Genomic DNA, 18,371 nt, shown 5'->3' with positions numbered 1-18,371 from the left:
TCATGTTCAGTCTCCTTTGGTTTTTAGTTTTCCTTTAGAGACTAGGGGCATCCCAAAGATTACAGTTTATGTTATTCTGTCTCCCTTCCCCCATCCCCACATTTTCTCAGCTCATGGAGATGCCTGATTAAGAATATGATCTGGCTGGAGGAACAAATAAGTCACTGTTGTGAAAAGTGTCATGCAAAGAGGCCATATTTCTTAGGGATCCCAAAGATGCTGGGAAATGTTTGCCAGTTAGAGACTGTACTCATATGCTTAAGAATGCAGATCTGGCCCAGCTAAGTAAGCTGATAGGCTCTCCCCATTGTGCCCAGAGGTCAAGACCTGAGATTCTATTCAGTGCAATGTTTGTCTTCCTTAATATGAGTCTAGCCTGAAAAGCTGCCAACAGAAGTCCCCAAATTGTATCCAGCTCATAGCTGTATTTGTTTGTCTAACATTGTATGTGAAAACAACAGCTGTCTATTTTTAACATCCTATCTGGACTCTCTAGCTCCATTTGGAACAAAACCCAGAGGTCAGTCAGCACGAGAGTGCAGTGCCTGGATCTGCAGGATGCAATTCTCCTGGGGACCTGTTAGACATGCAAATACTTAGAGTCCACCCCAGACTTGCAGGGTATGGCTATGCCTCTCTGGTGATTCTGGCTACCAGCAATATTTGTACCTACTGATTCATAACAACTGGTAGAAGCTGAGGAGTAGCTACACTGATTAGAATGGCCTGTAGAGGTTGTCAGGTGGCCACCATCCCTCCAATCTTCTGTGCCTTATTTCTATGTAATGTAGCTATTAATGCACCTGATAAGGTCCTGCACAGATTCAAGCCTACAACTTGTATGTAGCCTTTGCAGTCTCTGAGAAGGAGTAGTTGTTCTTGTGACTGAGGTTGTTATGGGAGTTACTTGAGAGATGAGCAGGGTTGCTGAGTATTAAAGCACCTCTCAATGGTAGGGAATCCCAAGGGAGGCTAGACCAAAACTTGGAGCAGTAAAGACTCTTCCAGACTACTAGAAAACACCAAGAGGTCAACAGCGTGTATAGAGATGATGCTAAAATAGAACAAGATCATGTGAGCGTTGTGTTTGAGTAGTCTTCAAGTCCAACCAAGGTCTATATTAGAATAGACGATGTTAAAGCCAAGAAGACAGTAATGATGGTTAATGGACACTTGACTCTGAATGGGGTCAGTGACTGGCATTGTGGGGGTTTTCAAGGACGATATATTCATTGTGAGATGTCTAAAAATATAGTGTGCTCCTGAAAGATATCTTGCTCATGTTTTTACTCCCTTTCCTTTCCCTCAGATGATGAAGCAGCCACATTTATAATAGAGTTTATTTATTCTCTTCATCTTTTGTTTTCATTTACTTAGTGGATACTGCCAACCTTACACTACATTGTATAAGCCACAAATGCAGTCAAAGGTGTTGATGGAGCCAAAGTAAGAGAATAAAGAAACATGACATTTACCATCACTCCGGAAGCTCTGCAGAGTGGTCTGGTATCTCAGAGATGTGAGGTGACTTCCTGGAGTGCCAAGTGAGAGCAAGCACAGTGTGGCCATTGGCCTTCCAGAGAGCAGGGATGTGTCAAGAACAGTCTGACTTACATTCCAATTTCTCAGGCACATTCAAGCCCCAGAGGGAAGCTGATAGTTAGGGCTCAGGAAGGCTGGCACGTCAGGCTATGTTGGGAGGATTCAATTGTTGTTTAACTGTAAGAGACACTCTGTTTTCAGACCCACCACAGAGGGGAGTTGGAAGACAGTTTCCTTTGCATGTCTACCTCTCAGAGATCCACCTTTCTTAAAGACTAAATTAAAACTTCAGTTTCAGCCAGGCATAGCAGTCCACAACCTTAGTGCTAGCATTTCTGAGGCTGAGACAAGATAACTACAAGTTTGAGGGCAGCCTGGGCTACATAGAAAATTGAAGGTTTGAGGTCAGGCTGGCCCATATAGTATAGCTGAAATATGAAATACAAAATATGTGCTATACAACACATATTGTATGGAGAAGTTTATTACATAAGCATGGGAGAGCAGGGAAGTGAGAGGGCCACACAACAGATAAGATATTGGGAGGTTTATTATATGAGCATGGGGAGAGAAGGAAAGGAGGGTTACCCCAGAGAGAAGCAGGGGGGAGGGGAGGTAGGTGGGTTTGTCCTTTTATAATCCTGGGTAGGGCCATACCTAGTGGCAGGTAGGCAATGGCATCACAGGTTGCTAGGCAGACTGGAGCAGAATTCTAACAATAATACTGTCTCAAAAACAATCAATCAAGAAAACAATTAATCTCAGCAAGTTTGGGATTACATCTATGCTAGTGTTTTCAGTGCACAGCTTTCTTCAGAGACTGGCCTTTTCTGGCTGGCTCATTAGGAGACAAGTTCTGGCTTCTGCTTTTACCTTTTCAGGCCTCCTGCTCGATTCTTTTGTACACAACCTTATCTGATATAACCATGTCTTGTCTACAACTTCATTGTGAGTTAGCTGGTAAGTTTTTTTTTCTTTTTCCTGGAATATCAGAGGAAATACCCTTGCTCATCACCGAAGCCCTAGCACTGGAATTGTGTCCAGCACAGGAAAGACTCCCACCCTGCGGATACATGTTGAATAGTGGCATAAGCTGTTATCCACTTACAAACAAAGCCTTCTGCCAGAACGCATCATTCCGGGGATGTTGGGGTTTACTGTGGTCCTACATCATGACCCTTAAGTCTCAAATCGTGGGAAAAATGGCTGAGGTGCCTATTTAATACATCAGAGTGGACCTGGCCACCAGGTTCTCCCAGTATCCCTCAGTCCTACCTGTTTCAGGGTATGGCTGGTATGCCCTTCCCACAGAGGCTCTCCTCCACAGAATCTAAACACTGTGGTTACCTGTCCCCTTTTCACCTTTTGTCCTCTTGGCTGCTGGATTTAGTTCCTCCCTCCCCTCTTTTCTCACGGCTCAGGGTCATGTCCACTCTAGACTCACAGATGTCTCAGCCCCTAGGCTCTGATCTGCCTTTTATCTACAGTAAACTTTCTCTCTACCACACTAGGAACAGTCATGCCCTTTCCTTTTTATTTCTTCTTTTCATTCAAGGACGCCCTCTCCTTCAGGGCTAGTGCAATACAAGGCACCCAAGATTATATATAAGGTGTGATAGACTGAGAAACTGTTAGCAGCCAGCAATTTAAAACAATATGCTTTAGAAAGGAAACGTATCAGCAAATCTTAAATTTCTGGCCATGCATTTTCACAGGGGAGAAGTAATTCTATAGACATTTAGAGTCAGATAATGTAAAATATACTATATAACTTCATTAATTGGGCCAGGAGCTTCAAGTGGCTGAAAGAAAGACTTTGTAGATATCACACAGATGGGGATGATCATGGGCTTAGAAAATAATATCTATGGAAAATTGGTGTGTGGGAACCACAGAGAGGAAAAACCGAACATTTTGAAAACATAACTTCACAAAGGCTTAAAGCAACAGAAGATATACAGATTGATATGCAGTGCACATTCAATTCCAGTAAAGACCTGCCTGGAAGTAACATTTATTAATATCTTGATTAGAAATATAATGGATATTAAGATTGGTCATTTTAGAAAGGGTAATGTGAATGTACTGGCGGAAAGAAAGTTTTGTGATGTCTTATAAATGGCTAGCGTTTTGTTTACCTCTAGTCATCCATGGTCCACCAACTCATTTAATACTGAGAAATGGGGTTAGAGCATTCAGTGAGTTAACAACAGGACTCTAAAATAGGGAGCAAGGAAAGGCAAGAGTACCACCAACAGGGGCAGAGTTCCCTGCACTGATTTCTCTCCAAGTGTAAATGATACTCTGTTGTTACACAGAGCAAACAGATGCGGTTTTAACACTCTTGGAAAACACAGTTTCCAGCACCCAGGAGAATTGTTACTGGTTAATATTTTATCCATTCTATTGTATGAATCAAAGTTGATGTTAAAGAAATGGCCAGAAATAAACCTCTGCCAAAAGTCACTAACGGATGACAGGGCAAGCTAACACATTCGGTTGTGACTCATACAATTGTCAGCGCACCAAAGATCAGGCAATTATAGCCCACAAGGCCAACATACCCTGGCTAGGAGCAACCATGTAGTTGTGATCTGTGATATGCAGACTCTGTGAGGCTATACAAATGATATGCAGACCTGTAAATATTCTTAGATTCACAGTCTGAGCTCTCAAGAGAAAATTAAAAGTCACTAGGGTTCTGTAATAGAAAGTATAAACATGGATAGGGGTGAGGACCCGCCTTCAAAATGTGCTCATGCCAACCCTTTCCAAGTGGCCATTCTACAACACTGGTCACTCTAGACACCCCTTTGGGGAGGGTCACATATCAGACATCCTACACATCAGATTTTTACATTACAATTGAGAGTAGCAAAATTATAGTAGCAAAATCATTTTATGGTTGGGGTTGACCACAGCATGAGGAACTAACTATATTAAAGGGTTACAGCATTAGGAAGGTCGAGAACCAGCGCTCTAGAGAAAGAGCCACACTCAAGCCCAGGAATTCTTAGAATTTACAGCTTCTGGTCTGCTATCTTGTATGTATATCTTTTCTTTTTCTATGTGCACCTGGAAGGCTTGCCTTTTAAGTAGAATAGTAATTAAGTATAGTAACTAAGGGGAAACCCCATTTTACAATTACCTTTCTAGTCCATAGGTGAATAAGTATTTACTATTAAAATGTTTATTTAAAATATACTTTTTATTTCACACACTAATGGAATAACTTCTACACAACTGCAGGCAATCTATGCAGTGTGCAGGGGAAACTGGTTTAGAAACCTACTGAATTGAGCACCAGCAGGGAGAGAGTTAAAAACTGAAATGGAGTTAGAAATGCTGATGGGATCAAAGCTAACACAGAAGGAAGCATGTTCACCAGATGAAATGAAGTGTGGCTTTATCTACATTTTGTTTTGCAAAGGAATTTTATCTAATGCTCTCTGCCTAGTGAAACAATGTCAGTTATTGAACATAGATGCTATTGTTGAAAGTGTTTTAAGTACACGGATACTTAGCAGTTGAATTATTTTTAGATGGACGTTAAACTCAAACTAAATATTAAACAAACTTAAAATCTTCCGCGTGCTAAACAATATCACCCTAAATCAGATGGAGGCATCAGCTTTCTGTGTCCCCACCTACCGCACCTTGGCCACTTCCTCTTGGAAAGCCACAAGATTCAAGTGGGAGATGTTCACCAGGTCAGGCCCGTACACCACCGTAATCATGCGCTGTTCCAAGTGTCCGATGTTTCCAACATCCAGAAGCTCGCGTAACTTGGGGTCCTGAGGAGAAATGTGAAAAAGAGTCGAAGATAAGGAAAGGCTCTCTAACATGGCAGCGTACCTTTAAACAAGCTAGAAGCAGAACTGCCTTTTCCTAGTGGAAACTTTAATGAGTGGAGGTGGTAACTGGAGAGGTCAGCATTTTGCCAGGGAGCTGGGGGACCACTGAGGAGGGAGAGGACTTTCCTGTGGTTTTCAGTGAAGTGCTCTTTCTATCATCTGGTCGCCTACAACACTTTTATATGTTATAATCCTTTAATTCCCTTTAATCATCTAATGAGTTATCCATTGAAATGTAAAAAATCTCATCTTTCTCCTGCATTCATGGACATGCTAAAACAAACAAAAAACAAATTCTTAAGGAATAAAAACATTAATACTTGAAACAGTCTAAAACATTAACACCCCTCACCCCCCCCCACTCCCATGCAGAAGCATGTGAAGGAAATATTGAGTCCTCTGCCTCTCTTTTTCTCCTTTACTTCTTCCAGGCCACGAGGTGAATGGGTTTGCTGTGTGTCTGTTTCCGTGAGGTATGCTAGTGCCTCATTTTACCCCTAGATGACCAAGAGCCATTGGTCTTCCCAGCTGTGGACTGGAACCCTAAAACATGAGCCTAAATGCGCCTTTTGCCATTATGAGCTGATTGTCTCCAGGATTTGTTACAACAGCAGGAAGATGCCTGGAAGCAGAAAGAAAGCCAAGCCTCTTGTGACCCTTTCTCTGCACTGAGCACAGATGTAGAAAGACAGGGGGTCGGCATGAGCTTTGACTATGGCAGTTTATGTCCCTCTCTCAGCATGCTCTGTGATTTAGACATAGGAGATGCCTGCCATCTTTTCTGACAAGCTGTATTCATTGGAAACACTGTAAGTAAGAACTCCTTGACGATATAGGTTTTTTTTTTTCTTTTGTTTATTTGCTTGCTTTTTTTAATTCTGGGAAAGGGAAGTTTCTAAACTCACAGAACTCGAAATAAAGCTGAAAATAGGGCTTAGTCAACTTGGCTGCATTTATTTTTGTCCCATAGGACAGGCCCTGTAGGACTTTTCAGTCCATGCAGAAAATTAGCATCAAATCAATCACTTAGCAAATTTGCTGCCAGCTTCTGAGCAAGGACCGGGCTTGCATTCCTATTTATTTAGCAAAAGGCTGGGCCAACAGAGCCTGATTACTCAGGCTGGTTATTCTGGCCTCCTTTTGGGGCATTTTTTATAAACCCTTACAAAGAAATAATGAATTAAAAAAATACAGAAGACAAACAAGCAAAACCTTTCCAGCCCAAGTTACTCATTTCAGTACCATTAATTCCCTCTTCACGTAATAAAGCTTTCTCTGCTTGGATGCAGGAAGGGTCAGACTTGCAGGTGAGCTATAGAGAAACAACCCTCATCTCTAAGCATGCCCAGCAGAGGTGAAGATTTAATTCCACTGGCAAGATGGGCGCCTACCAAGCCAAGTGAACCCTCCCGGGAAGATGAGCAGCTTCTTCCAATGCGTTACTTCCATAGCCCACAGAAGGAAGAGATATAGCATCACCCAGTTGCCCAATGACGACTGCAATGTGGGAGGTTTCAGCACTGTGGAGTCTACAGAAGATCAAACGAGAATGAGCAATCGAATCAAACTATGTCACCAGCTGCTTTGTGTATCGATCACTTACATCGTAGTTTTCAAACACCCCAGAGGCAAGTTCAGAGAGTTGGGTGTGTTTGATCAATACTTTTATCTGTGGGAGAGGATAACAGTTCCCAGAAACCTACTAAAATGTGCATAATTCTCATGTCTGGTCAAAATACTTTGGTCACTCATTGAATGGCTCTTGGTGAAGGGTTTCTACTTTGCAGGATTGCAGGGAATAGGTGTCCAGGGTTGGAGGGTCACGTGACTTATCACTGCCACAGAGGAACTAGGGGCAGGTAGAGGCTTTCCGAAAAAGGAACTGAGAACAGAAAAAGATAAGCAAGAACTTCCAGGATTTTATCTGCTGTGAACAATATTGCCCATATACAGCCAGCAAGAATCTATATGGAACACAGCATCTTTGAACAGTTTACTACTAATAGCTGTTGATACATACTTTAAAAGTCCTTGGGTCTTTATGTGATTTGAGTTGGTGTCTGGGATTGGGTAGATAAAGAAGGCTGTTAAAAGGAAATTAATGGCCAAGCCTGAGTATTGGTAGGTCTATATAGAACTTTTCTAACACTTCTAACAATTTTTAAATGATTTTTGAACATGAACTAGAACAGCTGGACTTGAGATATATTTTAATCAATAGAAATGCAAATAGTTGAAAATCATGTAGTTCAGAATACAAAATGAGAAATTATTTAAAATATCCAGCAAGAAAGTTGTTTCCCAACATCCATTTTTTTTTATTTTAGAGTCTGATATTTTAAACTGTATTTTACTTTCTCTTATATCATTGCTTCTTTTACTATCCTCTGTACTAACACTATAATTTCTCAAATATCGAGCACTACTCATTTCTCAACATTATCTACATGTGACGTGTATGCTGATAAAGATACCCATTTCTTCAACTACCCACAGGCTGTCCCCTTCAGAGTGTGCAAAGGAATAAGCTGGAAACACCACTACACCAGCTTCACAGATGAGGACCTCACTTATGCAAAGAATTCAATGAGCATGGCAGTCCAAGCTTTGTTTCTTCTGGACTGCAATACTACAGGTCTGGGAAAATAAGTGGCCATATTCTGCAAACAAACACACAAAGTCAAAACTGTAAAAAGAACAAAGCACTGTAGACAGTATGTCTGAGAATTACTTTGTCCCTGAAGGCTTTTCTCCCAAGCAAGTTTAGCTGAATCTCAACATTCTTGGTAAGTTCTCTGAGACAGTTCATCAGCCCAGGTGCTGGAGCACTTGAACAGGTTGATATGTAGACTGTGGCTGCTTTTAAGGATAACAAATTATCCCCAAGCTCTGAAAAACTCTGTAACTTTTCCAAGACTGTTAAAGGATATAGCTGAGGGAAAACTAAGAGATAAAGTGAGCTTGGAATCTTAGCTTGCTCAGCTTCAAGGCTTACCTTCCACAGAGACTATTCTTTCTGTGTCTCTATAGCTGGAGATGATCAGGCAATTAAGTACCCAGCCAGCTCTCTTTAAGCCCGAGGTTATTTATCTCTATTCCTGTGAGTTACAAGGCTGAGATGGCTTGGCTAAGTAAGTCCACTTTCCCTCAACCATCAGGTTTTGTGATTAAATTACGTCATGTTCATTCTAAACAAAGCTGAGCTTTGCTCATGGAGGAATGAGGAAGTCATTTCCATCCCTTTGTGATAACTTGGCTCCTGACAAAGAAAAGACTCTTCTATACCTAAGAAAAGTGAACTCAAGTGTGACACAGTTATGTCACTATATAATTTAAGATATCAGAGACATATAAAAATTAAGCATCAGTTCTCAGAACTTAATACAACGTCCTCAATCTGAATTACCATTATCCATCATTCATGAGAAAGTTTAGCATGTGAAAGTGTTTTAATCAATACTCAGTGTAATAATTGTAAATAGAAAGACATATTCCTTTATACAGTTAAATGAAATTGATATAAAAATCAAAAGGATCATTCAGTTGGCAGAAAAATAAAACAGCAGCATCCATAGCCACCTTTCAACAGTGATGTTTTAGCTACTTCATAAAAAATATAAAATAAATATAATATATAAATATAAAATAGGAAAGAAGATATGAATTAACAATGACAGTAAGCTTTCTGGGAAAAATGGAAGCTAAAGGGACAGGTTCGATGGCTTCTGGATAGTCACCTGTACTGAAAGTACAAATAAACCATGCATACAGTAGATTTTCAAAAGTTAACGAGAAAAGTAGTTAGTGTTCTCTTTTTCTTGCCAGGATTTATAGGAAGTTTGTTACTCATGTTATAAACTGGCCCCACCCTTTCTGTCTTCATAGACATCTGCAACCTCCCAACTGCCAGCAAAATTATTATTTTTAACTTAGATGTTTAGGTCTATTTATTTCATGTAAATGGTTACTTTGTCTGCGTGCATGTCTGTACACTGCATGCATCTTTACTTTCTAAAATCAGAAGAAGGCATTAGATCCCCTGGAACTAGAGTTATAGATGGTTGAGATCCACCAATTAGGTGCTGGGAATTAACCTATTCAGTGCAAGAGCAGCAAACATTCTTAACGTCTGAGCCATCTTTCCACCCCTGCCAGCAAAACTGCTATAGATTATCATGAAAGCTGTGCAGGCAGCAAGAAATTCTGCGTTCCTTCATGCCTGAGTCCCTTACAGAGAGGGTGAAATATTTCACCTTCTCCCTAAACTTGCAGGGACGCCAGTCTACTTGGCAATTGTCAGTATCCACATGGTTTGGTTAAAGCAGACACCAATATGTCTGTGAGTTTGCCTCATCTCCCAGACAGGTAACGTTTCTGTTTGTTTGACTGTTTGGAACCTACAATAGTAGACTGGGACATGAGCCAGAGGAGGACAAGGAGAAGTTTCCTATGAACATCTGCCTCAGCTAGAAGGGAGCTGCAGCTATAACCACCAGCAAGCCTAGCTACAGATGCCCTAGAGAGAAAGGGCAGCTTATATGGAAAGAGTACCCACAGTTCATGCCAATTCCTTCTTGCAAATGGGAGATTAAAATTACAACAGAATATTCCTTCTTGATTGGCCAGTGTGACCCTGTTTTTAAGAAACAAAAAGGACTGGGCATGTATTTTCATGAAACACGTATTATTATGTAGCATTCAGAAAGTTTATATTCTAATCCCAGTCCTGAAGTGGGAGGCATGTTGGCAAAGTTAAGTAGGAGGAGTTGGTGGTCGAAGTTTGCAAGCCTGCGCAGTGTCTGGTCCTGCTGCTCAGTGTCTGAGCTCAACTGTAGGCAACTCATCATCAGCTTTGATTCAGAGTCAGGTAGGTCTTCAGGAGGATGACCTTTGTTTGCATCTATGTAGGTTGTGTTCACAGACATGTTTTTGAAACTAGGGCAGCCTGGAAGCCTTTCCCAATTTATGTCCTTGTGTGGATTTTCTGTGAAAGTGGCAATTGGGTGTGATCCCTTGGGGGCCTTCTTCGCAGCAGATTCTGTGCTCTGTCGGTCATTTGGTTCTATTACTTAAAGCAATGTGGTCCTGTGAGGTGTTGTTAACCATCTCATGCCTCAGTTTTCGCATCTGTGACTTGGGGCTGAGAGCAATATTCCATTTAAAATGGCCTTAGAGTAAACAAATGAGCCTTCAAGAAAGTAACTGAGTAGAAAATCATAGCTTGAAAAATAAAAATAAGAATTATGCACCCACTGAATAAGAGCCAGAACATTTTGCTCTCTGCTTTATCAGTCTAAGTATTCACTACCATTTGTATTTATGCTTATGTGGGTCATGTGTAAGAGGCTGGCTATATTTTAAATCATGCATTTGAATTCAATATTTCCTTTAATTTGCTCTCCGAGGGGAAGCATTTTGTAGAGAGCTAAAGGACAAGCCATCTCTAGAACATCTCAATTACCAGCTCCTTTATTTAATTGGTTTTAAAATTAAGGCAACATGGTTTCTGAGCTTCAGCTTAGTTTCCACACAGGGTGCATACTAAGGACAACACCTGCCATGTACAACATTAGCTCATCAGGTTATCTGAAGCTGTGTAGTCTAATGGATCCGGTGTCTTGAGAGAATTAAAGTGTGTGTGTGTGTGTGTGTGTGTGTGTGTGTGTGTGTGTGTGTGTGTGTGTACATGCTGTCATGAAGAATAGTGGAACCCATGTTAGCTGCTACTTATTTTTTTTCTCATTTAAACTATCAATGCTTTTAGGACTTAAGAGAGAGGCTTTCCTATCAATTCCCTACAAATAATTGAAGGAGTATTGATTAAATGGGGATTTGTCTGTGAGTGTCTGAGTAGATGCACATACTTGCTAAAGGATCTAAACATGTATTTAAAAATTAAATATATTTTGACTTTCATGTTTCTTCTTTAATTTTAATTACATCTGTTTTCTATTATCTCACATATACATAATTGACCATCTCTGATAATACATAAAGATCAATACAATGTTATTCCTATAAAATGGTAGAGATATAAAGTCCTCCAGTCTTGAGGAGACTTGGTAGCTACTTTCACAAGGAATAACTGCCAATGCCTAAGTAAGCCCTGGCTTTTTATGTATGTGTTTCTCATTGGCAGTAAGAACCTAGTGTCCAAGTCCTTACCCCTGCTCATCAAAGCACATTATGCATGAAGACCAGAGTTGTAATCTCTAAGACCTCCGACTGCAATGAGGGAATAAAACCATCTCGAGAGTTCTGCAATTGGGTCTATTCAATGAGACCTGGGGGTTAATGATATCCGCATGCTATAAAGCTGTCCCGAGTGTGCTCAGCACAGTTCTGCACATGGAATAGAAAAGAGTTTAAGGGGCATGATGTACTCTTAATTTTACAAAAAGAGATGCTCTGAAACAGTACAGATCTCAGGACCTTATTAGTCAGGTCTGTACATTTTAGTAGCCGCAGTCACTGATGAGCTATTTGTTCATTGGTTTTCACATTTCTGTTGTGTTTGCACAGTTGTTTTCTTTTTTCTCCTCTGCCTACCTTCTCAGTTGCCTTTTCTCTCCCTCATAAAAAGATTTACCAGGATATTTTATTAATCTGTTGCAAAGCAGGAAGCCAAATGTTCTTCTGTCTTTCCGAGAAGGTGACATTCAATGCCTCTCGTCTGGTGTATTTTGAGACAGGACATAATACTTCCTGCTTTCATATCCAGAGAATTCTAATTACCCTAGTTGTCAATGATGGGCTGAAAAATTTCCATTTATTGACTTATTCATTGGTTTTTCAAATATATGTTGTAAAGGTGAACCATGACAAGCGCTACTTACTACTTTGGGTGGTCCAGAAATAGTCATACCTGAGACACCATATGCCCCTTTCTTGGGGCTCAGTACCCTTATATAGAATGCAGCTTAGGACAAATACAGTTTACAAAATTGAGAAACTCATTCACAGTTTGACTCCAGTCTGATGATTCTGTAGTATTGCTGGGTAATTTCAAAAATTAAGTACAAAAATTGGATTGCACTAGGCTGGGAATGAATGCCTTCCTGTGGTTTGCTAGCAACGGCTTAACAATAGATTTTCAGAAACCAAAATTAAGCCAAAGCATCAAACATTCAAAACACAAAATGCAAGTAAGCTAGCAAGTTAGAACCCCATGGCTCTACAGTGTAACATTTACTGATGCCCATCAGGTAAATGGCAAATCTTACGCCACCCAATGACATAGCTGAATGTAGAGCTGATAAGACTTTAGCCATGTCGTCATTAGACATCTGACCACTATTACATGCTATTTAACTGTACATCTATAAGAGTGACAACAAACCTCAACTTGACAGGTAATCACAACATTTAACAAAATAATTAAGAAGAAGGTGGTGCATTTTGAGTATTATTAGAGGTATTTTAAATATAATCCGTCTGGTTGCAGGTTTATATTATTTAATTTATAATAATGTCTGAGGTTAACAATCAGGGGATTTTGCCAACATTAACAGCTGTCTGTTGTGAACAAGTACAAGCTGGATCCACTACTGCTTCACTGCTTGTATCCAGAGGCAGCCTGGGAAAGCTAAAGAGGGGAAACTGTACATTACTAAGAACACTGTGTGACCTGGATTTGAACCCATTACCTTGACTCTCTCAGTGCCCACTTTTCTGTCTTTGCCTGAAGAAGACTGCCTCCCTAAGATGGGCCTCTTGTCCCAGGTTGCTGTTGCATTCTCTGACCTATGTGAGAGGACCCCACTGAGCATTCCCCAGAATGGTTCCACTGAGCAGATCCAGTTCTCTGGGCTCCATCCCAGTAGAGTTAGAACTGATCTAATGTAAAGGGAACATAATTAGGGCATCTCACTCCAAAGAATAACTGCAGCTTTCTCCCCACGAGGGAGCGTGTTTCTTTAGGCCCCTTCCCCGATGGCACAGTGCAGAACAATCACCACACATTCAGTTAACAAATGTTTCTCAAGCTCCCACTGCTTACTTGATATTGTACTTGTTGATGGAGCTAATACTAATGAATTAGACCACATAGCCTCATCTTGGTGATACTTACAATCCAGTAAGGAAACGGATATTTAAAAACAGAGCAACAAAAACAAACACAAAAGAGCTAAGCCCATGGAGGGGAAGACAGGAAGATTGCTAGTTTGTGACCAGCTTGGGATATGTATTGAGACCCAACCACAAAACAGTTAAAAAGAAAAAAGCAAAGAGTCTCTTTAACTAAAACGGTCCAGGTGTCTAACATGTTAATGAAATAGAGGAGAACCTGCCTATTTTCCTTCCTTGCTTCCTTTTTTCTTTCCTCTCCCCTCCCTTCCTCTCTTCTCTCTTGTTCTTCCTTCCTTCCTTTCTTCCTTCCTTCCTTTCTTCCTTCCTTCCTTCCTTCCTTCCTTCCTTCCTTCCTTTCAGAGATAGGGCTGCATATGTAGCCCTGGCTGGCCTGGAACTGACTATGTAGACCAGGAAGGCATGGAGTTCACAGAGATCCCCTGCCTCTGCCTCTGAGTTTTGGAAATAATATGCACCACCAAGGCTAGACCCCATAGAAGCATTTTGATTAATTGAATTTTGTTAACAGATAAAGCAGTCATAGCCAGAAGCCCTTCAGACCAGGGGTGGGGATCATATGGAGATCATTCCTTGCTGTGATTGAAGGAAGGATATCAAGTTTGAAAAAGATGAAAAGCTAGGGGTGAGGGTCTGGTGAAATAAGGCAGGAGAGATAAGACGCCACGCTGTTGGGACAGACTAGAAGGGGGGATGTGTATATAATATTTACCTTTCTATAATCCTGAGTGTAACTTTTGACACTCTATGCCTGCAGGAGGTTCAGAAGCTATACCTATATTCAGAGCATAGGTTTAGTTAGAAAAGACTTGGTCTACCAAGAAATAGCTGCAGAAAGCAAAGCTCCTAATTTCACTTTGCCAAACAGGATTCTAACCACAGTAAAAGAAGCCAGCAGAGGAAAAGGGCTAAGTAGATTTGTTATATCCTTTTCTTTTTCAGGTCATTGGACTTTCATCTCACTTTTCTGCCTTTGATTCTCAGGCTAAAACCATTTTGTATTTATCAAGATATGACTACATAGAAAAGCTAAATGGAGTATGACCATGTACAGAATAGCTTCTAATAAATTCACAGAGAGGTGGCACATTTTGAATAAGTCTCCACAGAAGACAGATGTTAAAGATTTCTGCACATTGTTGTATTTAGCAATGCACAGCGACATTTCAGAAACAAGGTACTTTATTAGAAGCATTGATTTCTAAGGCTATTGTGTTCCACGTAGGTGGTTTTGCATAGTGATACAGAACTACAAAAGCACATTCACAATGCGATGCACCAGACGCTTCTGTACTTACAACAGAAGAATTATAAATCACTGACCTACTTGTGAATTAGATATTCTCAAATTCAAGTGATTTGCAAATTTCTTGAACATTCAATGCAATACACACATATGAAACAGAAACAATTTAAGTGCATGTGATGGCACTGCATGTAGGCTTTAAAATGTATGCTTATGAAGAGTTCTAAGTTATAACATATACGATGCAAGAAAAATTAATAAAACTTTGCAGGGTGAGAAATCTTTGAGCCATATAGGGTACAAGGCAGGTAGGGTACTGAAAAGGTGGTATGTGTTGGGCGATCAGTAATTAGGGCAAAAGAACCTGGTAAGCCATGTCCCCCGGATGGGGAGACCTGGTGGCACTCAGAGGAAGGATAGCTAGTTACCAAGAAGAGACTTGATATTCTGAGAGCATATATAGGGGGAGGAGATCTCCTTCAGTCACAGACATAGGGGAGGGGAGAAGGGGAGAAATGGGAGGGAGGGAAGAATGGGAGGAAACAGGGGAAGGGCTAACAATCGAGATGTAATATGAATAAATTAATAAAATAAAAAAAATTAAAAAAAAAAAAAAGAACCTGATAAGCTTCAGAGGTAATGGATCCATAGTACACAGCACACCTACAGAACCTGTGACATCTATTGCCTCTATGACACACAAGCAAGGTGAGTAACCAGGGCTTCTCGTCAGAAACCCTAGATATCCACCAGGGCCATAGAAAACAAGAGGACTTTAGGATCTTGCAACACAGCCGAGGAGAAGGTGAAACCCGAAAGCCTTTAAAAGAACTGGACCGAAGAAGGAACTAGCTGTCATTTTTCACAACCTAGCCCATCCAGTGGAGACCCAAAACAAGGTCTTGAGAACCACCTCCTTCCAAACTCATGTTGGTGGTTTATATGCATGTATTATTTGCATGTACATGTTTGTGTGTGCATATATATTCTACGTGTGGACATAGATGCTACAGTGTGCAGGTGGAGGTCAGAGGACATTTCTATGGAACAGGCTCTCTCTATCCACTTGTACCTGATTCCGTGGCTCAAAGTCAAGGTGCTAGACTTGTGCCAGCAAGTGACTTCAGTTGATGAGCCATTGTGCTGGCCTGCTTTTGTGTTTAATATCACAGACTTTCAAGAAAAATTTGAATGTTCACTGAAGTACCCTTCAGTGTAAAAACCAACTCACAAGGAATGTTGACTAGCTCTGCAAATACCACAGGCACCCTCCTTTCACCTGCGCCATTTGTACTTGTCTGTGGTCACCCAGCAAACCGTGTCTTCCCCGCCTGCAGCTTCTAAGGATCTGGTAACGGGAACAAAGGCAGCGCTCTAACTGCGTAAGTGCTTCGGAACACACAGCAGCTGCATAATTGTGCTGATGAGAGGGTGAAGAAATAAAGCTGATGATACCACTGCTCACAGTCACCAACGCGTCTGTCCACTCAGGCGATAAAACTCCGTAAACTGTATTTGGCCCAAAACTCCTCTTTTCCAATCACAATGACTAGATCTCCTAAAGAATTTGTTTCTAATGAATTGAAAAAGGAAAAAGAAAAAAAAAAAATGGGTGGGGCTCATGTTTTAAGAATTAAGAAATGCCTTTAATCTCAGTGGGAGGCAGAGGCAGGCAGATCTCTGAGAGTTTAAGGCCAGCCTGGTCTACAAAGTGAGTGCAGAACAGTCAAGGCTACACAGAGAAATCCAGTCTAAAAAAACAAACAAAAACAACAACAAAAACCTACTGATGTCTAACTCTGAATGTAGCCAAGGCTGGTACTAACCTCCTGGATCCTTGTGTCTCCATTTCTCCAATGCCGGAATTACAAACATGCACTAGCGTGCCTGGCTTCACACAACCTCCCCCCATCCCTTTTTAAAATTAAAGGTAAAATAGAGGGGTCTAATGTTTAAAAATAATCACCTACTCTGACTATCCAACTTCACAAATTTAAATGTACTGGCTATAGTTGTAGCAGGGATCTAAAATCCACCCTAGCGGTCCTCTCTCAAAAGTGTGGCTCTCAGACTGTAGTGTTTGGAGCAGTGACATCTTTAGGAGCTCGAGCCTGGGAGCAGAAAGTTAGGACACTAGGGAAGTGCCTTTGAAGGGAATTTGACACTCAGTCACTCTCTCTCTAGTCTTCCTGAGACATGTCAGATAAACATCAGCCCCGCTCTTCTGTACACAGCCCCCATGCCTCAGAGAATTCATGTCAACTTTGCATCCATGAGTAATAGTAATCCTGTGTCTTCTTAGGCTGTGTAAGGTGTGTACCTCAGGCATTTCCCAGTGACGTAAGGCTAATGCAGTAGTGGGAAACTGTCTAAGTGCTGGTTTTATTAAGATACTAATTTATTTTAAATACAAAACGTTTTTTTTTCAGTTTTTTTATTAATTTATTCTTGTTATATCTCAATGGTTATCCTATCCCTTGTATCCTCCCATTCTTCCCTCCCTTCCATTTTCCCCTTACTCCCCTCCCCTATGACTGTGCCTGAGGGGGACCTCCTCCCCCTGTATATGCTTATAGGGTATCAAGTCTCTTCTTGGTAGCCTCCTATCCTTCCTCTGAGTGCCACCAGGTCTCCCCATCCAGGGGACATGGTCAAATATGAGGCACCAGAGTACGTGTGAAAGTCATACCCCACTCTCCACTCAACTGTGGAGAAATTTCCAATAATACCTATGCCTGATCTTATCAAAGTCATAGTATTTATTTCTTGTATTTGATAAGTAAGAGTTAAAAAAAAAAAGATACCCAATTCCACTATTTTTGTTTCTCAGGTGCATGCTTTGGTAGCTTCAGAACACAAGGGCTTCTTCATTAAAATAGAAACTTACATTCAGATTGAGTTTGGTGCATAAATGTATATAGGTGCCAATATCTCTCCTAGTCTTGTTTCGTTTTTGCCTTTCATAAATAATAATATGAATAAATAAAAGTAAAATTCAAGAAACCAGCTGCTTCAGTGGTGTGGGATGCTGTAATGAATTCTGAGAAAGCTTAGAAAGAAAGCTTGGCCCATTTCTGAGATGTTTAGCTTACCTTTGCTTTCAGGCTTTTATTTTTAAATTGGAAAAATTTAAATTAAAATGCATTTATTTAAGATAAACTTACCTTCATAATAAAGTTGGATTTCTATGTCATACTGTATATACAACTTAACTCACAATGTGTAATGGACCTAATTGTAAAAACTAAAACTATTATGACTTTTGGCATATGTATAAATACAAATCTTTGAAGCTTTGAATCAGGAAACCATTTTTTAAACAATCTATGAGTTAAAGTAAAAACAACGAAATAGCAAATTAGATTTCCTTAATTGTAAAAACAGTAGGCTAGGAATGATAGTCTAGTAATAAAACATTAATGTAGTGTGTGAGAATCTCCGGGTTTGAAAACAAAAAGTAAAAACAACAATCAATAAATAAGTAATAAATAAATGTATTGCAGAGCAACGACTCTATAGGGAAAAACCCTAAGAAACAAACAAACAAACAAAACCCAAAACCAACAAAATGAGAAAAAGCACCTGTCCATTTTCTCTAAGAAGAGACCTGTCAAAGATACTGCTGGAGAAAATGTAAAGTG

General features: G+C 40.4%; 1 protein-coding gene across 2 annotated transcripts in view; it reads right to left on the bottom strand.

Annotated features, from left to right (window-relative positions):
* Positions 1-18,371, bottom strand: part of Plcb1 (phospholipase C beta 1) — a 690,315-nt gene that overhangs the window by 249,664 nt on the left and 422,280 nt on the right. For both annotated transcript variants that reach the window (XM_051144700.1, XM_051144701.1), the window contains exon 4: positions 5,199-5,336. In XM_051144700.1, coding sequence (XP_051000657.1) covers positions 5,199-5,336 — 138 coding nt within the window. The remainder of the gene's footprint in view (positions 1-5,198; positions 5,337-18,371) is intronic.

Source organism: Acomys russatus, chromosome 4 (genome assembly GCF_903995435.1).
Source record: "Acomys russatus chromosome 4, mAcoRus1.1, whole genome shotgun sequence".
Taxonomy (NCBI): Eukaryota; Metazoa; Chordata; class Mammalia; order Rodentia; family Muridae; genus Acomys; species Acomys russatus.
The sequence above is the reverse complement of the archived record's forward strand: the minus strand, read 5'-3'. Positions and strand labels throughout refer to the sequence as shown.